At 33.3% G+C, this 21,480-nt stretch overlaps 1 protein-coding gene across 1 annotated transcript; it reads right to left on the minus strand.

The window, feature by feature from the left end:
- Positions 1-711: 711 nt before the first annotated feature.
- Positions 712-2,708, minus strand: LOC149159978 (uncharacterized). The gene is given in 3 exon segments (XM_089434484.1): positions 712-759; positions 1,633-1,758; positions 2,289-2,708. Coding segments are annotated over 3 exon segments (594 nt in total).
- Positions 2,709-21,480: the final 18,772 nt, after the last annotated feature.

Raw genomic sequence — 21,480 nt, forward strand, 5'->3', positions numbered from 1 at the left:
TATAAAACAATCTACCACATTTCCAAGGCATTTTGACAATTTCTAGTGATGTTCAAGGTGATTTTTTGGAATTCTATGAGCCCACCCAAGTTCCCATAAGGGGCGTGGGATCCATAGGAAAATATCACCCTATCACACCAAGGATCCTTTAAAAACAAAACAAAAATAGAGCATTTAGCTCTAAGGAGTTTGTTACACTGGTCATTATTGCTAACAATAAATTCCTAATGCAAAATGATAGGAGAGACAAGATAAAGGAGAATGTCATCCTAAAAAGTCAAAGTAGAGTGCCATCTTTTACTTAAATTTTTAACCATCACTTGTTCCAACATTTTGAGAGTGGTTCCAACCAAGTTGCATGAAATGCGAAAATGTGTACAAGTTTTCAAAACATGAACCCCTTCAAAATGGGTATATGGGAAAAATGTAATATATAAAAAATAGATATATAGTTTTCTTTTAAATAACACATTATCTTGCAAGAAAATAAGAATGATACATAAATGATAACTTAGAGGGAGACCCATGTCTAGACTCTATATTAATTCTTGTACATGATTACATGATGAAAAATCCCATAGCTTAGTGGTCTTGGCTAATGCCAATTCCATACCTTCATGTATGCTAGAATCCACTGGAGATGCTATAATCCTTCCAATCCTAAAATCCTGAAAAATGTTAAGTTTGATTAACTCTGAATTGAATGTAAAACTATACTCTCCATTGAAGACCAATCACGTTGGAACCACTCTCAAACATCTGGAAACAATTAATGGCAATGTTAAAAATTTAAGTAAAATTTGACATTCTCCTTTATCTTACCTATGATAGAAAAGGTAAGATAAAGGAGAATGTCAACTTTTACTTTAAGAATTTAATATTACCATTAAGTACCAAGATCACGAACTCCTTAAAGCTCAATCCCCTATCCTTGTTTTGTCTTAAAGGGTTGTTGGGCAAAAAATTGGTGGGGGACAGAGGAAGTGAGCACCCAAGTGTCCCCCTTTCCTGGGGGGTTGCTCAGACAACCCCTTTTTTGGGAAACACAGTCTACACATTGGGGAAATGTTCCTCCCATTTGGAAAAATGGAGTGCATGGGTAGACATTTCTCAAGGCAGACCCCTTGTAATTGGAGTAGCTAGTGAACTGGTTTCTAGTATTTGAAATGTGTGCAATAGAGTTTACCACTTCCTGTTAATATGAATGGTAAGCAATGAACTGGGGGGTAATTGGATGGATTTGGTGGATTAAAGGCATTTCTAAAGATGTTGAAAATTGAAATCAAGGTGTGTTCTATCTATTCAGTTGAAGCATGGGAAGCAAGGGAGCCACATCCCAATGGAACACTAAATACAAGTTAAGTCTCAGTGTAAATTGTAAGTACACGTGCATAGCAAACCCATCAATTGCTAAGCCATATCAATATATATATGTAGTTTTTGTACTCAAATTAATGTTTTTAGAAACCAAAGAATAATGAAAGATGGACAAAAGGCACGCAAAATTAGAGAAACCTTACCAAGTTGCTACATTAGTTAATACATTTCAAAGTGAAGAAAAAAAAGTAACTAGTTGAGGTAATTATTATCATTATATTCAAAAGATGATAGAGATAATAGAACTCTTATTACCTCTTCCTTAGCTTTATGGAGATTGCAATATCTTTTGTCACACATTTTTATATAATGTGACTCCCTTGCCGCAAATGAATTAACTAGCCCACTAAGCATGACAAGTTGTTGCTCGACTTCTTTCAACTTGAGAAAGAACATTAACCAATGCTAATGCAAATAACCTTAACTAATTTAACTCTTGATAAGAGAACAATCTGACATTTATCTTCAAGACAATGAAGGGAAGAATAATCATACTGTAATCTTACACAACCATCACATTCAACAATTAGTTGTAGTGTCCACTAATTTGCATAAAAACAAATTCATGCAATCTACAAAGACCAGATTAAACACCAATAACCACTTTAGCAACCCATACTGGCCATATGTAGAAAATCCAACTTGTGTAAATATTTTTGGGTCATAAAATATTGATCAACATGGACAATTTACTTCAAGAATCTTGATCTAAAAAGAAAAACTATAATCTTATTTGCTAGTAAAATGTTATAAAATTATAAATAGACTTTTCTTTTAATGCAAGTGAACATGTCCTACAAATAGACGATAAATATGTACTTTGGTAAAGCGATGACTCAAACTTCAGTTGCCATGAATGTTGTCATGTTTCAAGTGACGATAGGAAAATTGATGATTTGAGAAATGTTGACAGTCAAATTTCATTACCTTAGGAAGTTGTGATGGAGTTTTTCCAATGTCATTTCTTCAAACTTCAAAGATGCATCCATGACATTCCTAACATACCTTGTTAATTTCATTTCACTACACTTTTGATTCATTTCTAAGTCTATGATGCAATCCTTAAGCTTTTGCACCTTTGCATGAAAGAAATCTTTTTGTTTCTCTTTTTCCTTTATCTGCATCAATTCCCACTCAAGTGATACTTCCTTATGTTCAAGACATTCTTTGAGTAGAACTTTTTCATTTGTTTGATTTTCAATTTCTTTTTGAGCGAATGTCAAGGCAATATCTTGCTCTGCAATGACTCTCTCAATTTCCATTCTCTTTTCTTCCTCATTCATAACTTGATCTAATGTTCTTTTATTCTCTCTAATAGTTTCCTCAAGCATAATTTTCTCCTTCCCTGCCCCTTCCAAATCATTTGAGGTTGCCCTTGTACAATTTTTACTTTCTTGCACAACTTCCTCCAACAAAACAACTTACTTCTTCATCTCCTCCTGTTCCTTTTGTCAATAAATTCAAGGTTCTCTCTTTTTGCTATGTTAGAGTTTCAAGCATACTGTTTTGTTCTTTCAACTCTTGCCATTATTTTAGGGATTGGTGTAACAAAACTTGTTGCTTTTTAAATTCATTTTCCTTCTCTTCTAGCAGTTTCTCCCTCAAACTAATTTGTTGCTTATAATTTTCTTTTTCCTTTAGAGCTAAACTCAAAGTCCTGTCTTTGTCACAAATAATATCTTCAAGCATATTCTTTTTCTCCCTCAGCTCTACAGATTCTTTAATGGCCAAATTTAAGGACATAGTTTGGTCCTTGATAGTCCATTCAAACAAATAATCAGTATATCTATTTCATTCTTGTTTGTTGGTTTGATATCTTCCTTCTCATTTTCCAACTCTTCTATCTGCACCAATAAGTAACATTCTCTTGATGACTATTATGATCCTATCCTATCAAATAACTCTTTGTATTCCTTTTCTTCCCATGCAATAAGCTCCAACATACTTTTATTGTTATCTTGCAATTCATCATCCAACTCAGAAGTAATGGTAGACTCCTAATCTGAAAATCTTCTTGACACAACCAATTGTCCATTCCCCTTAATAAATTCATCCAATTTTTTAGTCGTATAACCAAGCTTTATTTTGAGTGCAACTATCTCTCTACGATTGCATCTTTCTCTCAAGCGTTGCCTCTTTAGCCTGTAAATCTCTTCTGTTTTTCAGACAAAAGTAACTCTTTATCTCTTCTCAAAGTAGTCACCACCCTTATATAACGAGATATTAGTTTCTCTTTTGACGCGCTTTTCAATGGTGACTCTAGAATAATATCTGCAATCTCTATAGATAAATTGTCTGATAGATATGGGTCTTTAGTAACATGGTCTTCAACAATCTTTGTTGTCCCATTAATGGTAGAATTTTCCTCCATTGCCCAAATGTTTCTCTGAACATTGATTATGTCTTCTTATTCCCTTCTGCATGAAAATATGGCAAACAAATGGCATTGGAATTCCTACTCAAAGTTTTTGCTAACATCTCAAATTTCAATAGTCCTAGCTCTTAATGAGAACTAGAAATCTGATTTTCTGATATCAGCTTTTCCCCATAACATTTGTATTGAGGCAAGGATAAATCCAGAGAACTTCTTGTATCTAATCTTCCCACAAGATCATTAAGCACTACCTGATGTTCAGTTTCTCCCCTCTTTGTACAATCTCTGACAACATGTACTATCTGCAACAATCCATCATTCTGCCTATGAAAAGCTGACATTGTTGAGTTCTTCTCCAAAATTGATCTCTCCAACAAAGCAATTTGTTCATATTTTTCTAAAAGAAATCTTTACAAGTCCTTAATCTATACGTTTCCTTCTTTCAATGCAAGTTGTTCTTGAAAAACCTTGTTGCTATTGGAGAAGAAAATTGACCCATTTTCCATTTATATTCTATCGATATCCTCAAGTAAGGTTAAATTTTGTTTCAAGTGACTGATGTCTATGTTTTCCATACCTTTATTTTTATGTGAAAGACAATCATGCTCTCCTTCCATGGTTTTGATATTGATGGTTGGCATTTTCAGTGGCAGCCATTGGATAAGTCCTTAGAGTTTGAACAACTTCCAATGTGTTAGTATGCATGTTTTTTAATCTCACGAGCATAACTTTGATCTAGTTTTATAAAATTTCAACCATGGTTATCCTACCACATGGGGCATTAGTTCATTAGTGAGATCAATGGAGTGTTAGGTCGTCATTTAATGTATGAGTTTCAAAGGATGGCTAATATTTTCTTCCCTACAATTTTGGTTAAATAACGACAACATGGACCTCGCATCTAACCTGAGGAAAGTTCACTCTTTGTAGGGAAGCTCCTTCGGGCATGTTTCTAAAAGCAGTTTAAAAACAAATAAATTTACTATCCTTTCAGTGTTTTGGAGTCATTACATGCACATGGAACACAAGCCTCATGCGACACTGGCAGATTGATTTGATTTCAAGGAAATAGACTTCTCTATTGCCTATGTAACTTAACCTATGGTGCTTTTTTGTTTAAATTATTTGACAAGTCATGTTTTCCATGATTCAAATTTTGATTGGCTTCACTTTTTGCTATTGTCCAAGTATATTATGAGGATATACTGGTGCCAATATATTGTCTATAGTAAAGTCCAAATGGTATCACACATGAGGTCATTGATAGAACTTTTGAATCTGAGTCCTAAACCTTTGGCATGCAATAATAGATCTCAAAATGGTATAATAGAGGACTGGGAGGAGGGTTATTATTAGCATAGATAAATGATGACATAAAGATGAAAAATACAAGATGATAAGTTTACAAGAGGTTAAAATGTTCAAATTTTGTTTCCTTTCCAGCTTTATTTCAATGCACCACAATTAATTATGGTAAGTGCAACATGTGGGACAAAAATGGAAGTTTATGATTAAATTGTCTAACAATGATTCTTCAATGGTTTACTTACAAATGAAGAAGTGCAAGAAAAAGTATTTTCTAGATCGGATGGTGCATTTGATTTTCAGGATTCAACTTTATTGGATTGCAAAGCACTATTAAAACTAAAATTCATATTACAGACCCACCCTAGAGCACTTGCAGAATCTTTATTGGTTGAGCTTCCGGAACTTGAGTGCAGTGTTCACGGGTATACACACAATATATATGTGGTTGAGATTGATGGAACCCTTCACTATGGATTACGTATTGGCTCAAACATGGATCTACCAGGATCTAATAGGGAGTCTCTTCCAAAGGGTTGTGTATCTAAAGCTTCCACGAAAATAGAGGAGGAACTACATGTTGTCGACTTGAAGTTACACCGAAGCATGCTTGATATGCTTAACCTATTTGTTCTAGTACCTTATATAAATTGCACATGGAGAATTTATTTAGTTCTGCATATTTTGATGCCAAGAGAATGTTGTTTAGCTGTGCTTGGTGTGATAATTCAACAAGTATGCAAATATATGTTAAAACCTAGTATATGTGTGCTTTGTTAGTTCCTAATAGTCCTAAATACTATGAGCAATAATAAAAAAAAATGGACGATTTTATTGCTTGTTGCTTGTCATGCTACTAGGTATACTCTTGCTATTGGATCTAGAAATGAAAATGAAATGGGATTTGTTCTGCTCTTTGGTCCCTTCATCTTAGTGAGGACATTCCATATAAAGTTATAATGGATATTTAGAATCAATATATAACCGACAATATATTTCCTACAGGCCATTCATTTGTTTGCACGTGGGTCCCACTAGTAGTCCAATACCTATCAGTTCAATGCAACCCACTCTTTGCAGGGAAGCTCCTCGGGGCATGTTTCTTGAAGCAGTTTAAAAAAGATAAATTTGACTATCCTTTTAGTGTTTTTGAGTCACTACATGCACATGGAATATAAGTCTCATGCAACATTGGTGGATTGATTTGATTTTAGGGATAATAGACTTATCTATTACCTATGCAACTTAACCTATGGTGGTTTTTTGTTTAAATTATTAGACAAGTCATGTTTGCTATGATTCAAATTTTGATTGGCTTCACTTTCTACTATTGTCTAGGTATATTATGATGATATAATGGTGCCAATGTATCGTCTCTAGTAAGTCTGGATGGTGTCACACATGAGGTCATTGATAAAACTTCTAAATTTGAGTCCTAAATATTCGCCATCCAATAATAGATCTCAAAATGTTATAATAGAGGACTCAGAGGAGGGTTAGTATTGACATAGATAAATGTTGACACAAAGATGAAAAATACAAGATGTTAAGTTTACAAGAGGTTAACATGTTCAATTTTTGTTTCCTTTCTAACTCTGTTTCATTGCACCACAATTAATTATAGTAAGTGCAACAAGGGTGACAAAAAAGGAAGTTTATGATTAGATTGTCTAACAATGGTTCTCCACTGGTTTACTTGCAGATGAAGAAGTGCAGGAAAAAAAGTTTCTAGATTGGGTGGTGCATTTGATTCCGAGGATTCAACTTTTTCGAATTGTAAAGAATTATTAAAACTAAAATTCAGATTACAAACCCATCCTAGAGCACTTGTAGAATCTTTATTGGATGAGCTACTAGAACTTGAGTGTAGTCTTCATGGGTTTACACAAAGTATATATGTGGTTGAGATTGATGGAACCCTTCACTATGGATTAGGCTTTGGCTCGAACATGTATCTACCAGGATCCAATAGGGAGGCTCTTTCAAAAGGTTGTGTATCTAGAGCTTCCACGAAAATAGATGAGGCACTAAACGTCGCTGACTTGAAGTTACACCAAAGCATGCTTGGCATGCTTAACCTATTTGTTCTAGTACCTTATAGTTTGTTATATATGTATAATTTCATAGAGATGTGAGATGATATAAATTGCACATGGAGAATTTATTCAGTTCTGCATATTTTGATGCCCAGAGAATGTTGTTCAGCTATGTGTAGTGTGATAATTCAATAAGTATGCAAATATATGTTAAAACCTAGTATATGTGCACTTTGTTAGTTCCTAACATTCCTAAACGCTATGAGAAACAAGCAAAAAATGGACGATTGTATTGCTTGCTTCTTGTCTTGTCATTAGCATGGGTCTGCTACTAGGTATACTCCTGTTAGTGGATCTAGAAATGAAAATGAAATGGGCTTTGTTCTACTTTTTGGTCCCTTAATCTTAGCGAAGACATTCCATATAATGCTATATTGGATACATAGAATCTATCTCTAACTTGCACTATATTTCCCATGGGCCATTCATTTATTTGCATGCAGGTCCCATTAGTAGTCTAATACCTATTAGTTTAATGCAACTCACTCTTTGTTGGGCAGCTCCTCAGGGCGTGTTTCTTGAAGCAGTGCTTTGGAGTCATTACGTGCACATGGAATATAAGCCTCATGCAACACTGGTGGATTGATTTGATTTTAGCAAAAATAGATTTCTCTATTCAACTTAATCTATGGTGCTTTTTTGATTAAATTATTTGACAAGTCATGTTTTCCATTATTTAAATTTTGATTGGTTTCACTTTACTGTTGTCTAGGTATATTATGAGGATATACTGGTGCCAATATATTGTCTCTAGTAAAGTCCAGATGGTATCACACATGAGGTCATTGATAGAACCTCTAAATCTAAGTCCTAAACCTTCGGAATGCAATAATATATCTCAAAATGGTATAATAGAGGACTGAAAGGAGGGTTAGTATTGACATAGTTAAATCATGATGCAAAGATGAAAAATACAAGATGATAAGTTTACAAGAGGTTAAAATGTTCAGTTTGTTTTTTCCTTTCCAACTCTATTTTAGTGCACCACAGTTAATTCTAGTAAGTGCAGCATGTGGGACAAAAATGGAAGTTTATGATTAGATTGTTTAACAATGATTCTAAATTGGTTTACTTGCAGATGACGAAGTGTAGGAAAAAAGTATTTTCTAGACCGGGTGGTGAATTTGATTCTTAGGATTCAACTTTATTGGATTGAAAAGCATTATTAAAACTATAATTCAGATTACAAACCCATCCTAGAGCACATGCATAATCTTTATTGGATGAGTTGCCAGAACTTGAGTGCAGTCTTCATGGGTTTACACATAGTATATATGTGGTTGAGATTGATGGAACCCTTCACTATGGATTAGGCATTGGCTCAAACATGTTCCTACTAGGATCCAATATGGAGGCTCTTTCAAATGGTTTTGTATCCAGAGCTTCCATGAAAATAGAGGAGGCACTATATGTTGCCAACTTGAACTTACACCGAAGCATGCTTTGTATGCTTATCCTATTTGTTCTATTACCCTGCAGTTTGTTATATATGTATAATGTAATAGATCATGTGAGATGATATAAATTTCACATGGAGAATTTATTCAGGGTTGCATATTTTGATGCTTAGAGAATGTTGTTCAACTGTGTGTAGTGTGATAATTCAACAAGTATGGAAATATATGTTAAAACCTAGTATATGTGCGCTATGTTAGTTCCTAATAGTCCTAAACTCTATGAGCAACAAGCAAAAAATGGAGGATTGTATGGCTTGTTGCTTGTCCTATCATTGGTGTGTGTTTACTACTAGGTATACTCCTGCTAGTGGATCTAGAAATGAAAATGAAATGAGCTTTGTTCTACTCTCTGGTCCCTTCATCTTAGCAAGGACATTCCATATAATGTTGTAGTGAATACGTAGAATCTATCTCTAACTGACACTATATTTCTTACAGACAATTCATTTGTTTGTACAAGGGTCCCACTAGTAGTCTAATACCTATTAGAGTATTGCAACCCACTCTTTGTTGGGCAGCTCCTCGGGGCATGTTTCTTGAAGCATTTTAAAATAAATAAATTTGATTATCCTTTTAGTGTTTTGGAGTCATTACATTTACATGGAATATAAGCCTCATGCGACATTGGTGGATTGATTTGATTTTAGGGAAAATAGACTTCTCTATTGCCTATGCAATTTAACCTATTTGACTAGTCATTTTTTCCATGATTAAAATTTTGATTGGCTTCAATTTCTGCTATTTTCTAGGTATATTATGAGGATATATTGGTGCCAACATATTGTCTCTAGTAAATTCCAGATGGTATCACACATGAGGTCATTGATAGAACTTTTGAAATGGAGTCCTAAACCTTCAACATGCAATAATAGATATCAAAATGGTATAATAGAGGACGAGGGTTAGTATTGACATAGATAAATGATGATGAAAAGATGAAAAATACAAGATAATAAGTTTACAAGAGGTTAAAATGTTCAATTTTTGTTTCCTTTCCAACTCTATTTCAGTGCACCACATTTAATTATAACAAGTGCAACATGTGGGACAAAAATGGAAGCTTATGATTAGATTATCTAACAATGATTCTCCACTAGTTTACTTGCAGATGAAGAAGTGCAGGAAAATGTCTTTTCTAGATCGGGTGGTGCATTTGATTCTAAGGATTCAACTTTATTGGATTGCAAAGCATTATTAAAACTAAAATTTAGATTATAGACCCATCCTAGGGCACTTGCAAAATCTTTATTGGATGAACTACCATAACTTGAGTGTAGTCTTCATGGGTTTATACAAAGTATATATGTGGTTGAGATTGATGGAACCCTTCATTATGTATTATGCATTGGCGCAAACATGTCGCTACCAAAATCAAATAAGGAGGCTCTTTCAAAAGGCTATGTATCCAGAGCTCCCACGAAATAGAGGAAGTACTACATGTTGCCAACTTGAAGTTACATTGGAGCATTCTTGTTATGCTTAGCCCATTTTTTCCAGTACCCTGCAATTTGTTATATATGTATAATGTCATAGAGCATGTAGGATGATATAAATTGTACATGGAGAATTTATTTAGTTTTTCATATTTTCAAACCTAGAGAATGTTGTTCAGTTGTGCATATTGTGATAATTCAACAAGTATACAAATATATGTTAAAACCTAGTACATTTGCACTTTGTTAGTTCCTAACATTCTTAAATGCTATGAGAAAGAAGAAAAAAATGGAAGACTGTATTGCTTGTTGCTTGTCCTGTCATTGACGAGGGTCTACTACTAGGTATACTCCTACTACTGGATCTTGAAATGAAAATGAAACAGGCTTTGGTATTCTCTCTAGTCCCTTCATCTTAGCAAGGACATTCCATATAATTCTTTAATGGATACGTGTAATCTATCTCTAATTGACACTATCTTTCCTATAGGCCATTCATTTGCTTGCACGCGGGTCCATTAGTAGTCTAATACCTATTAGTTTAATGCAATCCACTCTTTGTTGGGCAACTCCTTAAGGCATATTTTTTGAAGCAATTTAAAAAATAATAATTTGACTATCATTTGAGTGTTTTGGACTCATTACATGCACATGGAATAAAAGCCTCAGTGACAATGGTGGATTGATTTGATTTTAGGAAAAATAGACTTCTCTATTGCCAATGTAACTTAAGTTTAAATTATTTGACAAGTCATGCTTGCCATGATTTAAATTTTGATTGGCTTCAGTTTCAGTTGTTGTCTAGGTATATTATGAGGATATATTGGTGCTAATATATTGTTTCTAGTAAAGTCCTTATGGTATCACACATGAGGTCATTGATAGAACTTCTGAAACTGAGTCCTAAACCTTTGACATGCAATAATAGATCTCAAAATGGTATAATAGAGGACGAGGGTTATTATTGACATAGATAAATGATGATGAAAGATGAAAAATACAAGACAATAAGTTTACAAGATGTTAAAATGTCTAGTTTTTGTTTCCTTTCAACTCTATTTCATTGCACCACAATTATTTCTAGTAAGTGCAACATGTAGGACAAAAATGGAAGTTTATGATTAGATTATATAACAATGATTCTCGATTGGTTTACTTGCAAATGAAGAAGTGCAAGAAAAAGTCTTTTCTAGATTGGGTGGTGCATTTGATTCTCAGGATTCAACTTTATTGGATTGAAAAACATTATTAAAACTAAAATTCAAGTTACAAACCCGTCCTAGAGCACTTGCATAATCTTTATTGGATGAGCTGCCAGAACTTGAGTGTATTCTTCATGGGTTTACACGTAGTATATATGTGATTGATATTGATGGAACCCTTCACTATGGATTAGGCATTGGCTCAAACATGTATCTACCAGGATCCAATAGGGAGGCTCTTTCAAAAGGCTGTGTACCTAGAGCTTCCACGAAAAAGTGGAGGCACTACATGTTTCTGAATTAAAGTTAGCACACTTGGTATGCCTAACCTATTTGTTCTAGTACCCTATAGTTTGTTATATATGTATAATTTCATAGAGCATTTGCGATGATATAAATTGCACCTGGAGAATTCATTCAGTTTTGCATATTTTGATGCCCAGAGAATGTTGTTCAGTTGTGCGTAGTGTGATAATTCAACAAGTATGCAAATATATGTTAAAACCTAGTATATGTGCACTTTGTTAGTTCCTAATAGTCCTAAACGGTATGAGAAACAAGAGAAAAATGGAGGATTGTATTGCTTGCTGCTTTTTTTATTATTGGTGTGGGTCTGCTACTAGGTATACTCCTGCCAGTGGATCTAGAAATGAGAATGAAATGGGATTTGTTCTACTCTCTGGTCCCTACATCTTAGCGAGGAAATTCCATATAATGTTGTAGTGGATACTTGTAATCTATTTCTAACCGACACTATCTTTCCTACAGGCCTATTCATTTGTTTGCATGCGGGTCCCTTTGGTAGTCCAATACCTATTAGTTTAATGCAGTCCTATGTTTGGCCTATATTTGGAACCAAAGTTGTTTGAGTTACATTTTTTATTATGACAATGGTTTTATATGTTATTAAGCAATATATTTCCAAATATTATTGTATTGTTGTTTATTCAAATTTTGTCCAGCTACCTTTGTTCATTGTATTACTTGAGAAAATGGTGTTACTATCTTCTATCTAAAGCCACCTTATTCTTAATTTTTGTGACCAAAATATTTCCTCTTGCCATGCTTGTGTAACTTGTTGTTCCTTGAGTTTAGCTTCCCACGATAAGGTGTATGTTTTGCTCACTATGCTTTCTCACATGAAACTTTCTTTGAAATCAATGTTTACATCAAGAAGCAAGCATATTCTAAAGTTTTCACACAATAATTTTCAAAAAGACACCCAAAAATAGAGAGGGAAAAAATATTGTATATCTAGTTGATCATATTGTATGTGTTTCTCTTCACATTTTTGTTGTGATGCAATGTATATGGCATTGTTCTACTCATAAATGTGCTCTAACATATCATTGAACTGTGTTTATGCTTCTCATGTTTCTTTGAATGGAATGAAATGGGTCTATTTCCCACCAAAATATTGTACATACATCTAGTTATTGATCATACATTTAGTAATTTTCATAAAGACACCAAAAAATATTGTACATCTAGTTGATCATATTATACATAATGTGCATTTCTTTTCATGTTTTTGTTGTGATGCAATGTATATGACATTGTTCCACACAAAAAATGTGCTCTAACATATCACTAAATTGTGGTTATGTTGCTCATGGTTCTTTGAATGGAACGAAATGGGTCTATTTCCCACCAATGGTCTCTATCTCCTTGTGGTTCTCTTTGCTTCCCTCAATTTCCTCTGTTATTATCTTTGAGTAAGAATGTGTTGCTTTTAGTCTTCTTGCAATGCTCTTTTTGCATCCACACTTTTGCTAGTGTCTCAAAAGACAATCTGCTCCAGTCTGCTAGAATTTATGTCCATTTACTTCTGTCATCTCCTTGCATTTTCATTGAGAGTCACCATTATTGATGTCCAAACAATGTTTGAGAAGATACCTGTGTGACAACAATGACAGTAAACAACATGGCAATAAGAGGAACATGATGACATGAACACTGTTGATATTATGTGATGCAAAAAATAAATCATTGTCTCTGCAAGCACTAGTGGTACATGTGAAAGAAATCATTGTCTCTGTAAGCACTGTTGGTACATGTGAAAGAGCATCAAATGGACCCACTATAACCAAACTCATTGATATGAGTCATTACTTTACTTTTTTTTAAAAGAGATACTTTGTCTACTATGGAGTTATTGTTTCTCTTTATAGTCAACACATCAAAGAGATCCTTCTTGAACTCAAAGGTTACTCAAGGCTAACTAGTCAAATCCTACTTAAAGACTTGCATGGAAACACAACACCATATGAATTATTTAAGTGGGATAAAATACTAGGAGGACAAACATTTTATTTAGAAAGTGATGTTTTCTTTGTGTTGGGAGACTCTCTCTAGTCGAGTATGGTAGAGATGTAATGTAATGTCCTGTTTAATGTTTTGACTTGGTCAAAATAAAACAAAACTAAAATTAAATTAAATTAAAAAAATAAAATAAAATAAAGGACATAAAATTAATAATTGTATTTATATTTAATTCACCCATGAACCATAATTCATGATTATCTACAGTTTGAATTCATGGCCTATCCATCTCATAATTCTCATAATTCTGGCTTGTTCTCCAAGTTATGAATATACATGTCCAAAACCACTCTTTGTACATATGCATCAAATGGACCCAATGTAACCAAACTCACTGATATGAGTCATTACTTAAAAAATATATATATATATATATATATATATATATATATATATATATATATACTTTGTCTACTATGGAGTTACCATTTCTCTTTATAGTCAACACATTAAAGAGATCCTTCTTGAACTCAAAGGTTACTTAAGACGTACTTTCTCAAACACTACTTAAAGACTTACCTAGAAACACAACACCATATTAATTATTTAAGTGGGATAAAATACTAAGAGGACAAACCCTTTATTTAGAAAGTGATAGTTGCCTTTGTGTTGGGAGACTCTCTCTAGTTGAGTATGGTAGAGATGTAATGTAATTTCCTGTTTAACATTTTGACTTGGTCAAAATAAAACAAAACTAAAATTAAATTAAATTAAAAAATAAAATAAAATAAAGGACATAAAATTAATAATTATATTTATAACTAATAATTAAACTAGCCTAGATCCATTTTAAATCCCGATCTACCATGCATTGAGAGGTATCAAATCTCTTGAGATGCAAACTCTTTTTACAGTAAAAAATATTTGATCCCTCTTTGTGTTTAGTAGATCTCAAGTTAAGATAGATTTAGGTTGGTTTTATTATATCACTACTAGTGAACATAAGAGAAAAGTATCCATCCATATAAATTATGATAATTAGTAGAGTCACTGACAAGGAAATGGTATTATGTTTTAATAATTGAGAGCCCACTTTTCTCTTAGAACCTACAAGCTCTTTAAAAAGGAAAAATATTGCATATAACATTGTCATTGTTAGGCTTATTGTTTCATATTCTAGAGAGAAGAGAATGGAATGGTATTAGGGTAAGAAATATTGGAGAAAGAGGAGAATAAAGCAATATCCTATGATACTTGTTGCAAGAGGCATCGTCAGTTTAATCATAGGGCATTCAACAGGTGATCCTCGATTTCCTTCAACTCAATAACTAATTAAAATGGGGTTCACCAACATGCTAGTGATTGTGCAATAACATGCATGATCTTTCTATTGTTAGTGGTTGATAAATTAGATGCCTTGGCCACTAAGTTTGCCTACAAAACAAATATTTCTTCACTGCATTTGAAGAGAGCCAAATATTACAAAGTTTTATGTAGAAGTACATACTTCCTTCCATTGACTTATATTATCTAAGAAACAACAACAATCATGTCCAAAACCATTATTTGGACAGATGCCCACTCAACAATAGATTCTCCATGTTTCCTACATGAGAAGTTGTGTACATTTGTTCCTTCATCTATCTTTCCTTCCATGTTTGTATAAGATACCTAATATAACTTATAAACCATAGTTACCTTTGCAATAAATTTGGTCTGTGTGCCCAATACCATAATAAGTGAATGACATGCAAAAGGCAAAAAACAAGAAAACATTGCTCATAAAAACCGATTAGACAATAGATCAATCACTATATAAGTTTATATTTGTCCAGTGCCAAAAATAGAATGTGGGACTAGATTGACAACAATTTCAATACTTTTGCAGTTTGTAATCACAAACTTCTGGTTTCTGGCTTGTTCTCCAGGTTATGAATATACATGTCCAAAACCACTCTTTGTACATATTCTCATTCAATAACAAATTCTTCATAAACTTATCGTTCCCTACATCAGATGTTGTATACATTTGTTCTTTCACCTCCGTCTCTTTCTATGTTCATATGACAAAATCTAAGATAGCTTATAAACCATAATTTCCTCTGCACTAAATGTATGATATGCTTGTCAGAGGTAAAATAATGAATGGTAAGTGAATTACATGCAAAATTCAAAAAATAGAAAAAACATTATTCACAAGTACCAATTAGATAATAACCATGTCATTATAAATGTTTATTTGTCCACTACCAAAACTAAAATATGGGACCAAATTGACGGTTGTTTTAAGACCTTTGTAGTTTTTCATCACAAACTCCCTTTTTCACCTTGTTCTCAACACATAGACTATGAATGCATATTTTATGCTTCTCTATGTAGTCCTTGGCACCTCCATTTCTTTCATTCTAATTGATGTGAACTAATAGTTATTTGTGTTGTGAACAATTTATCATAGAGATATGGCTTGCATTATGAAATTGTGCTCCATGTTCTAATCCAAAGTATTGTATATCGTTGCAATACTGCACCTAAATCTAACCTTTCTTCTTTCTCCATAAGGCCTCTTCTCATGATCATGCTTTACATGTTGTCACAACTCCATCACTTGGTGTTAAAATCTCTCCAGTGTTTAGCTCATGCAACCATTTTGGAGGTTACCTGTGGCAAACCTTTTTCTCCATCATGCACCCTTTGGGTTAAGTGTATTGGTTAAGGAAATGATTATCTTGAAACATTTTAATCTCTTTCACAGGAAAAAATTACATTCACACCTTGCATTCAAATCATGCATGAAATGAACCCATGAACAATAATTCACGATTATCTACAATTTGAAATCATGGCCGTTCCATCCCATAATTCTGGTTCATGGGTTTTGTTCCTAGCCTAAAATGTTGATAGGGACATGAGGCTTGGACAGATTGCCTTCATAATCCCCACGGAACATCTAGATTTGTGCTTGAACACCTTATTTGGTGCAAATGTATTCATAAATATTCATCAATTTATTTTTCATTATCATTGCACCGAGAGGTGCGTTCTACAACCCAGTATGAGGGTGATGTGCAAGTATGTCAAGTCTTCAATAAAAAAATAAAAAAAGTAAAAGAATTAATGTTGGCCCAAAAAAATAATTGAAAATAACCATATAGATAAAAAGACTACAATACATTTCAACATAAAGAATGTAAAATCTTGCTCCAAAATATTTTAATATTTATTTTAATTAAATATTTGTAAAATAAATCTTTAAAATGAAAAACCATATCCTATGGATATATTAAAATATTCAAAGACAAATATTTCCACGTCAAAGTTGTAAAAAACATCATTAAATCCAATATTAATTTTGAAAGATCCATCTCACTCTAGATCTGTCATGCACTCGAGGTGCAAACCTTTCCTTATTCTACACTCCAAAAAGAAGTTTTTCACCCCAAGTTATTTGATCCCTCTCAACGCAAAAATTTGAAAAAATCTACACACCTTTTTTCACTTTGTAGGAGCTCGATATTGCCTCTAATGTATCTTTGTAATTTCAGATCATCCAGTTCTGAAATTATGACCTGTAGTAGCCCTCTATGTCCTCTTTCCAATGCCACCAGTCTGATCCAAATTGGATTCTCCAAGGAAGAGTTATGCGAAATCTCCCACAGTGACCTGATTATAGACTAGTTCAGTAGAGCGAACTTGTACAACGTGCCACGAATCACTATTTCAACCTTTGGCTCTGAAAAATATATACAAGAAACTACAGTCCGTCCTCTTTCTGTACCTTCTTACGAAATTTCAATCTGATGCTCAGAGAGAAAGTTATGACGATTTTTCCCAAGTCCCCTATTTGGAATGTAATTCGGGAGTCTACAAAAATACCAACTTCCTCAGATCATATCTCCGCAAATATAGCGCGAAAAGTTCTGAAATTCGGACCCTAGGTTCAACATGATTTCTTCTCAAATGGGTTTTTTTTTTTTTTAGCTTCTGAAACGTCGCAGAAAAAAAGTTATAGCGAAAATGCCACGATGCCCTATTTGGAGCAGCGAAACCTAGAATCCAATGCTCTGATACCAAATGTTATGAAACCAACTCAAAAAAAGATAGAAAAGATAGATCAACGCCTTAGAATTTAGCCTCTTCGAGGGGGCAACCTCCTTTACATTACATAAATGAACAATTCTTGGATGATTCAAATGACAAAACCTCCTTTCTATATATAGGAGTCTAAGGAGTCACAATAATAATATAAAGCCACAAAAATAGCAATAGAGGGATTCTATGGGGCACAGTAATAACAATATGGGGACAATAGGGGCACAACAATATTAATAAGGGATACAACTACAATAGTAATGGGGTAATCACTAGTATTATAGGGACCCAACAAAATAACATAATAATATTATTTGGAGATTTGTTTAGCCCCTTTGCACCCCCTCCTCTTAGGCCTATGCAAAGAACTTGCAACTGCATGAATTCTCGCACCATTGAGCAGAAGTTTTGTTTATGGTTATCTTTTTGAAATTAGGCACATGTGCAAAAGTGCAAAATAAGATTTCAAGCTTTCATTGTGCAATTCTCTACACTATGCACTAAAGACTTGTATTGCTAATATTTTAGTATTAAATAATCCATGTGTTGTTCGCAATAACGCACACCGAGGCAAGCGGTGGACTCATATGATATTATTGGTAATATTTTAATTATAAATCATGCATCTCTCTATATTTTGAATATCACTAGTTAATTGAGTAAAGGTTTTGTGGAGTGCGGATAAATTCCTCTACAATGAAAGCTCTCCACAATGAAATCTTTTCGCGCAAAACTCTTCGCATAAGCATTCTAAGCTTTGTTTATGGTTATTTTTGTGAAATTATGCATATGTTTTGAGTCCAGAGGAAGTGCATTGTGTAGAAGAAGCTTTCAAGCTTTCATTGTGCGGGCTTCCTCACTTCACACTAAAGGGTTTGTTAATTAATTGATTAAAAGTTGTGCTCTCATAATGAAAGATGTACTTTTATGTAATAGGAAAATGTGAAATATCATTAGATTATGAACTAAAGTTATGCTCCTTTTGCACCTTATGTTTTCTCACACATATCACACATGTAGCTAAATCTTTAAAACTATTAATGGAAAATAGTTTTAACATTAATTTCTCCTCTGCACCCCCGTTGTCCAGCATAATCCCCATCCTCCGCATTGTAAAAGCTTTGCATAAGGAATGCTTTGTACAAGGAAACATAATAGTAGTAATTCAAAGTTACACCTATCGTCTTCGATTATCTTAATTATTTGGTAGTCAACATTAATGGCATTATTAGCAAGTGTTGCAAAGGTGTAAGTTTATGGACCACAAAAATCTTTGCATACACATTGTAAGCTTTGTTTATGGTTATCTTTGTGAAGTTAGGGAGATGTACTAATTATGCTTTGGCGTTGTACGAATTACGAATTAAAGTTATAGAGTTCCTTTTGGCGAGATGAAAAAGCTACGATTGTTGTGTTACTAGGCTTTTCCCATTCACACTTGGTGTGAAACAATTTTCTTTGATTGGAACTAACCCCTTCTTTTAGGATAAACACTGATTGGTATGTCATTGGAGTAGAATAATTAAACCTACACATTAATCAATCTATCATCATTTCTCGTTATGCTATTCCATAGTAAGTAAGCTTCTTGTAATGGAACATACTTGTCGTGTTGACATTGTGCGCAGTTTTCACAATCGCCTTTGATTTTATTAACTATTTGGTAGTTGTGGATTGAGATTGCATCAATGGAGAAAACAGAGGCTTAAAATCAAGGAAAGTTAGATCGATGGTATATTTAGATTGCTGAAGTGACTTTGTAAGCATAGAGTGATAAGTCACGAAGTTTATTAGCAAGTGTGGCACATGATGAAGTTTATGGTGTGGGAAAAAAACTTCGTACAATGAAATCTCTCCATACAATAAATTCTTTTTACACAAAATTCTCTACATAATGAAGGCTTTCTGCGGAAGTGTAGAGAATAGTGTTTTTCCCGCGCTACCACACAGTGCACTGTAGATTTATTTTCAGAACATGTGCGTGAGTGCGAAGATTTGTTTCAATGCGGAGAGTGAGTGCAAAAAAGTTCAAAACTAACATACAACGGCACACAATCAACTTCTTTGCACTTCATAGCCAACATACAATACCAATTTCAATCTATCAAATTTAATATCATGTATTGTACTTGTTATTTATGTGCAGTTTAACATTAGTGTTTTAAGATATTTTATTACGTAATTATTGTAATGATAACAGGCAACGTACAAATTGTTAGAAGCATTTAGTACTAAAGAATGCGAGAAAGGACAAGTGTTATGAAAAAGTTATGTCAAGATGGTAATGTTTACAAAGATGTGAAAAACATGGCAATCATAGTTAGAATTGAAGAATTAATTAATTCTTAGTGGTCATATTAATATCTATTCAACAAATTGATATGCAATTGCGGTATCCATGAAGCGTTTAATATCATCTACTATGATGCCTTATGTAATGATTGTTGATTTCAAACATATCAATCAAATCGTATCTATCGATATTATAAAATACTTCCTTCGATATTTGTTTTGTGAATTGAAGAATGCATAGTGCTTTTAAAAGAGCGACTTTAGTTAGAGATGTTGTTAGTTTTGGCGCTAGTGATAAGTAGTTTGTATCTACATGTGACAAGTCAAAAAGTTTAGTTGTAAACATAGGATGTGTGGATGAAGTACGGTTTACGTATGAGAAATTCGGTTGGAGGCCAAGTGATAGTTATGTGAATGGACCTGATTTTGTTTCTTCGATGGCAGATTGAATCTATTTCGAAGGTTATTTCTTGACTAAATAGTTTGAGACTCATTTCTATTATGTTGTGCTTATATGAAAGTGCAACATGGAAATGGATGGTGCTATTCAGTCATCACTTTATGGTGATGTTTAAAGCATAATGGTTTTTGGCAATGTAATGATCCTAAAAGTTTTGTTAGGTTGTTAAAGTGGAGATTTTACAATCAAAGCATTTATCATGTAGGAAAGCTTATAATAGTTTTGGAATGCTAGTTTTTAGCTAAACACAAAATGACAAAAACCAAACAAAGTTATAAACTGTTACCTGATTCACTTCATTGAACAAAGTCCATTTAATATTTGGATAATGCGACAAAGGCAAGAAGGCATCTAAGTCACGAATTGATATCTAAGATTTGAAACCATTCATATTTCACAAAGTTAAAGTTGGTTGATAACAAGGTAATTTTACATAGTAAATATGTTGAATATACATTGGTTCAACAAATAAATATGGAAAATACTTCTATTTATTGGCAGAAGATCTTTAGTTAATCAAAATAGAATGCGGTTTAGGATATTAATAAAATGGTATCTCGATATCAATCATGAAACATAATCATATCAATTGGACTATGTCAAGTTGGAATTTAAGTAAAATGTAAATGATTTAAAGTAACATATTTCATAACAGTATATTCTCATTAAAGATCAATCAAATCAGTAATATCCATATTGATGACAATCACTGGTTAATGGATATCATTAAAATTGATAGTAGTTAAATGTCGTTTTCGAACTTAGATGTCAATTCATGATTTAGATGACTTATTGCCTTTGACATGTTATATGTAGGCCTGTTTCTTGTCATAGCAATTCGCCAATGTTCATTTTGTTCTAGACTCGTTAATAAGTTATAAGCAATTGACTTGCTTTGTTGTTCTGAAACTATTAAGTGTTTTTAGGTTTTGCTTTATAATTTGTCTATTGTTTTTTGAATTTGTTACTAAACATGAAGAAATGGCCCAAAGAAACAATGTAAGAAGCATAGAGGAAGATGCATGTGCAGAGAGGCAATATATCTTAATGCTTAGTCGAGATATTTTAATGCTAGTGGATAAAATACTAGAGCTTCAACAAGTGCTCAAGTGACTTGAAGATGGACTACATGT

The sequence above is a fragment of the Pinus tabuliformis genome, chromosome 5_2 (assembly GCF_031772625.1).
Source record: "Pinus tabuliformis cultivar Carrire ecotype Pingquan chromosome 5_2, CPIR1, whole genome shotgun sequence".
Lineage (NCBI taxonomy): Eukaryota > Viridiplantae > Streptophyta > Pinopsida > Pinales > Pinaceae > Pinus > Pinus tabuliformis.